Source organism: Protopterus annectens, chromosome 10.part0 (assembly GCF_019279795.1).
Source record: "Protopterus annectens isolate FY-2018-M chromosome 10.part0, PAN1.0, whole genome shotgun sequence".
Lineage (NCBI taxonomy): Eukaryota > Metazoa > Chordata > Ceratodontiformes > Protopteridae > Protopterus > Protopterus annectens.
Window position 1 is genome coordinate 1,244,092,279 of NC_056744.1, and position 12,654 is coordinate 1,244,104,932.

Below are 12,654 nucleotides of genomic sequence, written 5' to 3' on the forward strand. Positions count from 1 at the left end.
ATGCAATTACTGGTGCCAGGCATTTTGTGAAGACCCTGGGCGCAGTAGATAAGCCAAAGGGCAGTGCAGAGAATTGGTAATGGGTTGAACCTGCAATGAAACGGAGGTATCTTCTGCAATTTTGTCTGATAGGGACATGCAGGTATGCCTCCTTGAGGTCCAACGTTACTAGCCAAGCTCTCTTGCCCAACATGGGAAGAAGCTGCTGTAGTGTTAGCATCCTGAATTTGGGTACTTGCAAGAAGGTGTTTAGAATTGAAAGGCCCAGAATGGGTCTCCAAGCATTGTCCTATCTGGGGACTAGAAAGAGTCTTGAGTAAAATCCTTGGCCTTGCTCCTGTGTAGGTACCAGTTGAATGGCTCATGTCCATGAGAGCTGTAATTTGTTTTTGTGCCTCTGCCCATTGATTTTATGGCAGGTTTGGCATTCCTTTTATCCTTGGCAAGGTGTGGAAATGGAATCTGTATCCTTGTGAGATAATGTCTAGGACCCATTTGTCCTTTGTGACGTTGCGCCAGTTGTCTGTAAAAAAATGCTAATTTTCCTCCCAAGGGAGCTGCCAAGAGAGTTTTGCTTGGCAGTTTGAGGTTTAAGTCATTGTGTTTGCCTTCTAGTAGTTTGGGATCTGTCTTCTCCTCCCTTCGGTGTTGCAGTGCCCCGCTGGCGAGGTTTGTAAGGGATTTGTGCTTGTCCTCTGCCCCTTGGGCGCCTGTATTTACCCCTCTGTGGTCTGCAGAAGCTGGAAAGGACCAATTTTTTGTTGGCCAATTTCTACTGAAGTGTGGGGGTTGTACCTGTAAGAAATCTTTGACCGTCTGCATAGATTTTGCCTTATCCTCCATTTTCTTTAAAACCTCTTCTGCTTTAACCCCAAATAAGACATCCTGCTGTAAGGGTGCATCTAGTAACTTTGCTTTAACATGATCAGGCAGAGTTTGTTCCTTTAACCAAGCATGCCTACGTATAACAGACCCAGTAACAGCTGCTCTACAGGACGCTTCCAAGGAATCAAATCCACATTGTAAAGTATGTTTGCCCACCTGTTCAGCTGCATGCAACAGATCCTGCATTTCCTTGAATTCAGACTGTTGAGGGTGCGTTCTCATCTTTTATTTTATTTGAGACATTAGGAATTACTGGTATTTAAGCATGTGAAATTGACAATTTAGTGCTCTCATAGCTAGAGTAGCTGAGGTGTAAACCTTCTTCCCCCACCTATCTAGTGCTCTGTAGTCCCTTTCAGAGGGTACAGGGTTTTTAGCCATAGAAGCCTTAGCCCCTTTGGGACCCTGGGAGATTGTCTCTGGGTCAGCAACAGGGCTTTTGTAAAGGAATTTGTGTGAGTCAGGCACTCTATAATATCTATCTGGTTTGGCTGGAGCAGGAGGCAGAGAATCTGGATTTAGACTAGATTCTAAGTAAACGTCATCCACAATGTCTAAAACTGGAGGGATAGCAAGTGATCTGTGCTGGGGGAATAAAAGAAACTCTCCGAGCCTTTTCTTTGAGTCGGAGTAGTCCTGACCTTCCCAGTGGAAATGTTCCCTCATGGTATGTAAGGTTTCCCCAAAGGAATAGTCTTCAGGGGGAGAAGCTGAGGGAATGGAATCTTCAGCATCAGAATCTTCATAAGGGGGAAAGGAGTAATCCTGTTCCTCAGAGGAGCCTGAGGAAATAGACACTTGATCAGAGGAGGCATAATCCTCCTCTTGTCTGGGCCTTTTGTCTGGGGGGGGGGGGGTGTTGGGAACCCCTGATTAAAGAAATCAAATCTTCAGCCATTTTAAGCATCTGTTTCTTAGGCATGGGGCCTTGAACTGGAGACTGATGTGCAGTCTTTTTTGGTTTTAGAGGAGTCTTAAGCTTAGCATAAGATTTTATGGTGAGAGTAGTCAGTCTGAAGACACCTTCTGAAACCGAAGGTGTTTCCACAGCACCGACTTCTCCTTCTGCAATGTCGTCGGTAGGGCCTAAAGAAAATGGCTGCGTCGGCCTAGAACTCTATGCTTGAGAATCCGAAGCGGTCTGGGGTTCCAATTCTGCGGTCGCCAGGGGCTACGTAGGCGCCTCACTGAAAACCGGAGAACCGGCGACCAGCCCAGCTGAGGCCTCGGAGTCTGGCTTGGATCTAGGCTGTCTGTCTTTATCTTTGCATTTTTTATGCACGCCGGTAGTCGGTTGCTCCGACAGCATAGTGTAATTAAATTTCCTACCAAAGTAGTGTCGTGCGAAATCAAAGTGTCGATTTATAGTTTGCTTATTGAACCTAGCACAAAACTGACAACCAGTGACGTCGTGGTCTGGGCCTAGGCAAGGTATACAATAAGAATGAAAGTCCTTATGAGGTATTTGCTTCCCACAAGAAATGCAATTGTTAACTTTTTCTGACATCAGACTGAGGCAAGAAAAGGTTCCCCAATGGGGTACTTAGCTTTGAAGACTTCGGACTGAAATTCGATTCGAAAATCTCAGGTGTCGGCCGACCGGCACTTGCAAACTGCTTTTGCTTCGGGCACTGCGCGGCAAGAAAGACTGAAGAAAACGGCGTCAGATGCCTCTTATATACCCCTGGCGTAATGACGTCAGGGAAGAAGCGACAGCAACCGATGCCGGACCAAGACTTTGGAATTCAGGCCGACTGCGTGACTGCCTGACGACAGGATAACCCAAGTGTGATGACTGCAGCAGGGTAACACTATGAACATCTCCAGGCTGCAGCTTCCAGGATGTCCCTGGTAGGGACTCCCCTGAGAAAATCTGTAGAGGTTGAGGTAGCCTGAGTGGAATGAGGCCTGATCCCCTGTGGGGTAGGTTTTCCATGGTGTTTGTAGCAGAAATAGATGCAGTGTGCTATCCATTTAGAAATGGTTTGTTTCAAAATGGCCTTGCTCTCTGCCCCTGTAGCAAAACTGACCAGCAGCTGGTCAGATTTTCTAAAAGGTTTAGTCCTGTCAAGGTAGAACCTGAGCTGTGTGCACGTCCAAGGAGTGCAGGATCCTTTCCCATTTATTCTGTGGAATAGGAAAAAAGGTTGGCAAATGGATGGATTGGTTTAAAGCCACACTGGATACCACCTTGGGCATAAAAGATTGGTTAGTCCTGAGGGAAACCCTGTCTGCATGGAAGATAATGAAGGGTTCCAAAGCCATAAGGACCTATAACTCGGACACTCTTCTTGAAGTGATTGCTAGCAGTAAGGCTGTTTTCCAAGAGAGGAATTTTTACTCTGCCGTAGCAGCAGGCTCAAAAGGGGGAAGCGTGAGCTTCTCTAGTACAAAGTTAAGGTCCCAGGCAGTAGTGGGAGCTCTCCTTGGGCGTCTTAAATTGTTAGCTCCTCTCAGGAACTATTTGATCAGAGGGCGAGAGAAGAGGGGTGGCTCAGTATTGTAATGAGCTGAGATGGCAGAGGCATGAGTCTTAATTGATCAAAAGGAGAGGCCTTTGTGGAGCAGCTCTGCTAGGTAATCTAGTATTTGAGGCAAGGGGGACACAGCTGTGTCCTTCCCTTGAGACTAGCTCCAAAAACAGTATCTATTCCACTTTTCTGACTAGGATTTCCTAGTACTGCCCCCCTGGCCTTAAGGATAACATCCAGCACCTGTTTGCTGAGGGTTGCTGGTGATGTATTCATGGAATAAGCCAGGCTGCCAGGTTCAGGGTTTGCAGCTGAGGATGCAAAATCTGTCCCCCTCCTGCTAGGACAGCAGAGAGGGGGTCTGCTGTAGGTGCCAGGGTGGCACTACTGTCAGACTGCATAGGAGTGGGTACCAGTGCTGGCGTGGCCAGTCTGGTGCAATAAGGTTGTCCTTGGCCTGTCCTGTTTGATCTTGAGGAGTACACCTTTGGAAGGAGGGGCAGAGGGGGAAAGGCATAGACTGACAGGTTTTCCATGTAAAGGATAGGGTCATCCACTTTCCAAACTTGGCTGTGGGGAATTCTGGTGCAAAATTCGTTTAGTTGAAGGTTTTGGGGGGATGAAAAGAGGCCCACCTCTGGTGTCCCCAGCTATGTATTAGAAGTATGAATGAGTTTGGTTCCATTTTCCACTCGTGTGATTTCTGCTCAAGTCTTCTGCCATTGAATTTTGTTCGCCTGGCAAGAACTGAGCTAGCAGGTGCACTTGGCTGCTTAAGGCTGTGTTCCACAGAGTCATGGCTAACCTGCAGAGTGGGTAAGAGTGAGTCCCCCCCCTGCGTGTTTATGTACCACATAACTGTGGTGTTGTCTGTCTTTATCAGTTGTTGTCCTGGCAGGATAAGGTATTTGAAGGCTGTCAGTGCATTCTGTACAGCTAACATTTCTTTTTGATTGATATGCAGGTGAATTTGTCCTAGGCTCTATTTGCATTGAATGCATTTGCCTGCAATGTGAGCCTCCCATGCAAAGTCTGATGCGTCTGTGGTGAAAGTTTGGACGGCAGGGGGTTGTGTGAAAGGGAGTCCCTTATTGTGGTTGCAAGTCTCTGCCCACCAAAGGAACTCTGTCCTTAGGCAAGGAATGATAGGAATCACTGCTTCCAGGTCCTAGGAATGTTGACACCAGAGACTAAATACCACTGGAGTTTCCTCATATGCAGTCTTGCTTGATTTTATACCCCTGACAACCTGATGTCATGGAAGAAGGAACAGCAACCGATGCAAGACCCAAGACTTTGTTAATCAGGCCGACTGAGGGCAACTTGCAAGCAGATTACCAAATGTAATGACTGCAACAGTGAAACACGAAGCACATTAGTCTGAATAGACAGTATCCTGAAAGAAGGGACCCTTGAAGAAAGTGTTGGGAAGAAAGAGGTCCAGGATTTGTCTTCAAGTCCCCTCTGGGAACTAAAAACATCAAGGAATACAAACCTCTTCCCACTTAGATGGGTGGAACAGGTTGAATGGTGCCTTGGTCTAAAAGCGACAGCCAAATTACTTGGAAATTAGAACGTAGATCTGGAGGAGGCTACGCAATGCCTGAAAAAAGGGGGGGCTTCCAAACCATGAAATACCCCTAATGAATGAGAGACAGAACCCAGGAATCTTAGATAGTCTGTTACCAATTTGGGAGGGACAGAGAAAGGCACTGGGACAATGGGACCTGGACTGGAGGGAAGCAAACTATCATACTGGTTTGTCTTGAAAACAAGGTTTCTGAGATGTGGGAGAATGAATAGACTTGGCAGGAGGAATACATCAAGACCCCCCCTCCTACCTTTGGAAGGCTGATGAGGTTGCCTATGAAAAAAGGCAGATTTAGAGGGATAATTCCTCTGAGATTTTGGAAAAGGGGAGACAAAAATATGCTTACGTTCTTGGGTGTCCTTCCCTTTATCCTGGAGAAATTTGAACAGGTCAGTGTCAGCTGTCCCAAAAGATTTCTATTATTCAGAGTAACATCTACACAAAAAGCTTGGCTTTAATATCAGACAATGGCAAGAATAACACCTCGTAACACAACTAAAGGTAGCAGCCCTGTAAGAGGCATCAGCAGCATATCTGCATTTAACAGAGTGATGATCAACATGGGAAGTGGACCTTCACAGCGAAAGAGCTGACATTTTTTCTTCAGAATCAGGAAGATCAGACACAACCTTAGCTGCCTGAGAAAGCAGAACCAAGACACACCTGGTCATATGGGTTTGATAATTAAAAGATTTTAAAGAAACAGTGGCAGTAGTACACACCTTCTTACTAAATCTCTCCACAGTTCTATTATCCTAATATGGAGGAAGGAGCTCAGAGCAGGTCAAATGTTTAGAGGGCTTATCTGTTGTGATGGAAACCACAGAAGGATCAGCAGAAAGACACTTGAACAAAAACTTGCAGTCCTCCGGCACCTTGTAGAACCTTTCTGAGGCTAAGAGTCTGGAGCTAAAGCAGCATCTGAAAAGGTGATGGCTTAGGTGATTCCATTTGTAAACGCTCATAATATTTTTTTGGATGTCAGAAACCTGGGAGCAATCACATTTAAAATACTCCATCATGAGAGCATCTCCAAAGGATAATTCTCCAAAAGGGGAATCCTGGCTCAAACAGTGTTGTTCCTCTGAACCATAATCTAGAGGAGAAGGAATTTGAGAAGAGTAAGCAAGGGGATTCCTCTCCAGAATCAAAGTCGTTATCTGAGGAATCTAGTTCCCACGCCCTCTTAGCAGGAGTGATAGACCAAGGAGAAGCAAGGACTGAAACCTCCCCAGGGAAGATTCAAGGCCACCAAGGCATTGAACAGGCCTTGTGTAAAATCTTGCCATTTATGCTGAGGATTTTTAGCAATAGGAGTGATCTGCTTCAACATTTGTTTTTTCTTAAGGTGGTTGCCTGTCCTAATAGTCCTTCACAGTTCAGACCCCCTGGTAAGATTCAACAACAGCAGAGTGAACCTCTTACCAGTCTAAGGTTTGAGGAATCTGTCTTGAACCCTCAGGAATAATCAGCCGTGGTCCCCCTCAATGTCCAGTGCAGACATTTGGAAATGCTCAGAGGATGTACAAGAACTCAGAGCCATGCTAGCCTCCAATGGGGTTGTAACACTGGAATCAGACGCAACTACTGGATGGTTTTGAGAGCTATCACTTGCTTCTACAGAGATGCCTGTTGGAGGATGGACAGCAACTGCATCAGGCCTAGACATCTTAACCTTCTTCTCAGAGGACTGCTATGCTTCGGAGTGAGAGGATTCGACCACAGCACCATGAGCCAACAATTTAAGATGCTGGTTCTCCAAATATATGGAAAGAGGATAATTGTCTACAAAGGATCTTAAAATGCTTAACAGATAGTGCATTACATATGGTCATGAGAAGTACCAAGGCAAAAAGACACTAGTCATGATGTCCTTTATGGGGAATCTGCCATACATGTGGCATACAGTGCCTATAAGATCTAAAGGCCTTGGTATACTGGCCAGGCATTAGGCTATCCTTGGCAGGAGAGCCCTTCAGTGAAGAATACAGCAACAGTGATATTGGAAGGACATCTTCCGTAACCAATACAAGTCATAAAACACTTTAGAAAGCTCCATGGCTAATTAAAAGCAGTATTAATCACACAAACACAGTAATAAGTTAGAATTCCCAGGGGATTTAACAGCAGTAGTAAATAGCAAGCATGTTAAAATAAAAAGTTAACAAACATTTTTTAAATAAAACAGAGAGACTCTAAATTATGTAATAAAGAGGAACAGAAGTTCCCAAGGTGATCTTATCCAACTCTGGAAGCTGTAATACACCAATGCAAGCTGCTGAAGAGATTCAACTGTAGGATTCCTACAGCAAAAACTAAAGACCGAAAAACTGACTTCCTGTGACAGGAGTACGAGTGAGCTTTAAGTGAACAAAAAATTGAACAATTTATCTTAATGTCTAAGTGAATAATTGTTACAGGAAACAAAAAGCATGAAAAAACTGTTGCTATGTTTTTTTTTGTTTTACATCAATGCATGTGCACACCTGTCAATGTTTTAATTGAGACTGAATGAAGATGTTTTTAAAAAATATCTAAAATTAAGACAGACAGGAAATGCAGTTTTAGTAAAGCTGCAGCAATACAAACCTCTCTCTTGTTCCTTCTAGCCTCCTTGAGAAACTCCATTAAGATCTGCAACTGAGCAGAGTGAGAATCCTGAAAAAATAAAATAAGGCATAATTGTTTACTACAAAAAGAAGCAACATACAGAAAAGCACAACAATTAACATCTCATTGACTAAAATAAATGCTTTCAAATGACAGGAATTCTGTTATCACAAGATACAAAACAGTGAATTCATGCCAGAAATAAAAAAAAAAAGTTATGTATTTATTTATGTCTTTCGGCTTTTCCTGGTTAGGGGTCGACACAGCGGAACTCCGGTCCGCTAATGATTGGTAGTGGATTTTTACGTACCGGGTTACCAGCCCTGACGCACAACCTTCAATGAAGGCACGCCCCATTCACGTATGCCTCCACACAGAAGCCACTGTAGCTGAGAATCGAACCGGACAACGTCTTGCTATGAGGTGACAACGGTACTGCAGCACCACCTCCACAGTCCTTAGCATAATATTAGATATATGCTATCATATTTCAACCATTCCTCTACATATGAATGTCAAGATCTGACATTTGATCAGTCTTCATCCACCTCAAAGCTTGGGATCTGGTGCTCAGGCTCCTTCTTTACCCATAATTCCCCTATCTCTTAGTAGCTAACTCAGATCAAGTTTTCCCCTAACAACAATAACCTGCCCAAGGTCTTAACCAAGGGGGGGACATTAGGTACACAATGTGTCTAAACTCTAAGATCCAAGGCAAAGTCAGTTAGATTTGTTACAGGTGACATATTCATCTAAATAAAGCACCAACACAAGGAGGGGGAATGGATGGAATATGACAACACTGTTATGGTACGTAGATAAATTTCATATCTGATGTTCTCTTTCCGGCCATTCCTCTACATATGGAGTCCCCAGCTATTTGGGTAGCCCCAAGGAAGGGTGCACTTCAATACAGTTGAACTAAAAGAAGCCGTGTCTCTACACTGAATGCCCAATTTATAATAACAAATGAACGTATGTACTTTTGACAAGTAGCTGCAGGACAAATATTGATGGGGGCACACTTCAGAAAAAGACTGTAGATGAGGCCACTGCTCTAGATCAATGAGCATTGGGTTTTAAAGCCACTGCTTATCCCAATTTAGACTTTGCAAATGAACAGTTTCTCAGATCATCAAATACAGGCACAGTTTGATGTTAATAAAAAGCATAACTGCAGATGAAAGTCCAACAAGTGCAAGATGTATTCACCATTGTAGGAGAAATTTGGAAAGAATACAGGCACATTTTTGGCCTGATTGATGGAGGATTCTGATGCCACCTTTGGAAGAAAGGATGAATTTGTCCTCACTCACTCTCTGTGAAAAAAACTAGAAAGGGGGTTTTGAAGAAAATTCTTTCAGCTCAGAAATCCTTCTGGTGGAGGTTATGACATCCAAAATCAGGTTTTCCATGACAGATACTTCAACTCTAGCAGCAGGTTCAAAAGGATGCCCTGTCAAGAACTGTAAGACAAAGTACAGTTGTGTACACTTGCCATAAATGTAGATGTTAGAGTGTATTCACTGTTGCAGTCATTACATTTGGATTATCTGCTTGCAGTAGCCCTCAGTTGGCCTGATTAATAAAGTCTTGGGTCCTGCATCGGATGCTGTCCATTCTTCCATGATGTCGGGTCGTCAGGGGTATAAAACATGCAGCCGATGCCATTACATCAGTTTTCCTTGCCCCAGATGTCAGGTGCCCCCCTAATGGGAAGCAATTAAATCTATAAATACAAGGATATACCTCCAACAAAAAAGCAAATACACCAAAAAGCTTTTTGAGCATAGTAAGTGACAGTAGAGGTATAACCAAAAGAAGAAAGGGGGCTGGAGGAAGGGTAACCAGGACTGCAACAGTGAATACACACGAACGTCTACATTTATGGTAAGTGTACACAACTGTACTATGTTGTTCGTGTTTCACTGTTGCAGTCATTACATCGGGGGAGATTCCCAAAGCTAAGGTTGGGAGGAGGAATTTAAATAGAATTAGGACCAGCTATTAGGCCCTGCAAGACTTCAGTGGCAAAACCAGCTCTGGATTTAGAGAAAATTGGCAAATGATAATGCTTGGTGAAAGTATGTACAGAACTCCAGGTAGCAGCTTCTAGGATTGTCCCTAGTAGGGACGCCCCTGAGAAAGGCTGTAGAGGTAGATGCAGCCCTGTCTGAATGGGGTCTGATGCCCTGTGGGATAGGTTTTCCATGGTGCTCATAGCAGAAATTAATGCAGTGGCCTATCCATTTTGAAATGGTTTGTTTTGAAATAGCTTTCCCCTCTGTCCCTGCAGCAAATGCCACCAGCACTTGTTCAGATTTCCTATGAGGTTTAGTCCTGTCCAAGTAGAATCTAAGCGGTCTGTGCACATCTAAAGAGTGCAGTATCCATTCCCCTTTGTTCTGTGGGTTAGGAAAGAAGGTAGGCAAATGAATGGACTGATTAAGAGCAACACTGGATACCACCTTGGGCATGAAGGAGGGACTGGTTCTGAGGGACACCCTGTCCGCATGAAAGATGATGAAAGGTTCCACTGCAATAAGGGCCTGTAATTCAGATACCCTTCTTTCAGAAGTGATTGCTAAAAGGAAAGCGGTTTTCCAGGAAAGAAATTTTAAAACTGCAGTAGCAGCTGGCTCGAAAGGAGGAAGAGTGAGTTTCTCCAAGACAAAGTTAAGGTCCCAGGCTGGAGCTGAAGCTCTCCTGGGTGGCCTTAAATTTTTGGCCCCTCTGAGGAACTGCTTGAGCAGTGGGTGAGAGAAGAGGGGAGGCTCTGTGCTATAATGAGCTGAAATGGCTGAGGCATTAATTTTGATGGAGGATGTGGCACACCTCATCATAAAACGGTTCTCATCCAGGAAAAAGAGAGGTCATTGTTCCCCTCTACTCGTCACTCATTAGACCCATTATAGAGTACAACGCCCCTTTTGGAATGTACCTCACAAGACATCTGCAGCAGCTGGAAAGGCCACAGAAATACCTCACAAAGAGGATTACTGGCCTCAAACAAATGCCCAAAACTGACCGCCTTAAAAAAAACTCCAGCTTAACTCCGTAGCATATCGCCTACTCCAAGGTGATCTCTGCCCAACATATAAAGCTATGTCAAACCCAGAGCTGTTGGACATGCTACACCTAAAGAAATCCCAATCCCTCCAAGCTACATGCTCTAGGGACCTAAACCACCTTGCCATCACAACAAACAGGAAATGCTGGAGGGATAGGCTCTTGTTCCAGAGACTTTCTATACTCTGGAAAAAGCTACCCATCTATGTCAAGCAAAGTTCTTCATTAGCACTCTTCAAGAAAAATCTTGATGAGTGGATGGGAAATAGGAAATACATCCCGGGGATCACTTCTGTGTCTCTGCTGGACAGTGGCACAGGAAAATAACTTTCTTGGGTTACATAAGCTATGGTACCTTGTTGGCTAGGCTTACGTAGGCCCTTGGGCCGATAGCCTAGTACCTACCTATGAACCTATAAAAGGACAAGCCCTTATGAAGCATCTCAGTCAAGTATTGTAGAATTTGAGGTAAACTGGGTTCTGCTGTGTTCAGTCCTTGAGACTGGTTCCAGGCACAATATCTTTTCCATTTGCAGCTGCTAGATTCAGGGTTTGCAGCTGAGGGTGCAGAATCTGGTTCTCTTGCTGAGATAACAGGGAAGGAGTCAGAGGCAAGTGCCATGGGGCCAAGCGTGACACACTGCGCAAGAGTGGGTACCAGTGTTGGCGAGGCCAGTCTGGTGCAATTAAAATTGTCCTTAGCTTGTCCTGTTTGATCTTTACTAGTAGCTTGGAGAGCAGAGGCAGAGGAGGAAAGGCATAAACTGATAGGTTTTTCCAGATGAAGCATAGAGCATCCACGTTCCAAGATAAGCTTGTGGGGAATCTGTTTGCAAAATATGTCTAATTGATGGTTCTGGGGGGAGGCAAACAGGTCTATATCTGGGCTCCCCCATTTGCTTGTCAACATGTTGAAAATCCTTGGTTCCAGTTTCCACTCATGTGGGTCCATGAGGTTTCTGCTTAGTCCGTCTGTCAGTGTATTTAGTTTTCCTGGCAGGATTTGAGCTTGTAGATTCACTTGGTAACTCACGGCTGTGTTCCACAATGCCATGGCTAGTCTGCAGAGGGGGTAAGAGAATGTGTACCCCCCCGCTTGTTTATGTACCACATGACAGTGGTGTTGTCCATCTTTACCATTAGTTGTCCTGAAAGAATTTGGTCCTTGAAGGCCGTCAGAGCATTCTGTACAGCTAACATTTCCTTCTGATTTATGTGCAGGTGCATTTGAATTGGGTTCCATTTGCCCTGAATGCACTTCCCTGCCAGGTGAGCCCCCCATGCATAGTCTGATGCGTCTATTGTTAAACTTTGGGTGGCAGGGGGTAGTATGAATGTAGTCCCCAGTTTTGGTGGCAGGCCTCTGCCCACCAAAATAACATCTCGGCGTAGGCAAGGTATGATAGGAATCCTTGCTTCTAGATCCTGTGAATGTTGACACCATAGGCTTTTGAGATACCACTGTAGTTTCCTCATATGCAGCCTTGCATATGGAATTAGAAGACTGCAGGAGGCCATGAACCCCAAGGCTTACAGTATTTGCCTTGCAGATAGCTGGGTTTTTGTGGCCACTTGTTTGAAGGGGTCTATATTAGAACATGGAAGTTTCAAAACTTCGAATGTTCTAACATCGAACCTTATTCAGCAAAAGCTGAAAATATTGAAGCAACAGAAAAAAAAATGTTTTTCCTTAGGAAAGAATTCAGTTGGCCGTTTCTGTTGCTTCGGTATTTTCAGCACTGTGGTGGAAAGTTACGGGTCGGGTTCAGGTAAGTGTGTGATTGTGTGGACGTTAGGGCGGGTTAGATGAGTTAGGGTTAGGGCACGGGTTAGGTATGTGTGCAACTGTGTGGACGTGAGGGTTAGGACGGGTTAGGTGAGTTAGGGTTAGGGAGCGGGTGAGTGTGCGATAGTGACAAACCTTAGGGTTAGGGTTTGGGTTAAGGTAAATGGATAGTTAGTGGTGTGTGTATAGTTTAGTGTAGGGTTAGGCGTAAGATTTTAAGTGTATATGTGTGGATTGCTGTT

The 12,654-nt window shown here is 44.6% G+C and overlaps 1 protein-coding gene across 1 annotated transcript in view; it reads right to left on the bottom strand.

The window, feature by feature from the left end:
- The window catches only part of COP1 (COP1 E3 ubiquitin ligase), a 1,660,397-nt gene that overhangs the window by 1,300,885 nt on the left and 346,858 nt on the right, over positions 1-12,654 (bottom strand). Inside the window, exon 6 of the mRNA XM_044085965.1 lies at positions 7,537-7,605. Coding sequence (XP_043941900.1) covers positions 7,537-7,605 — 69 coding nt within the window. The remainder of the gene's footprint in view (positions 1-7,536; positions 7,606-12,654) is intronic.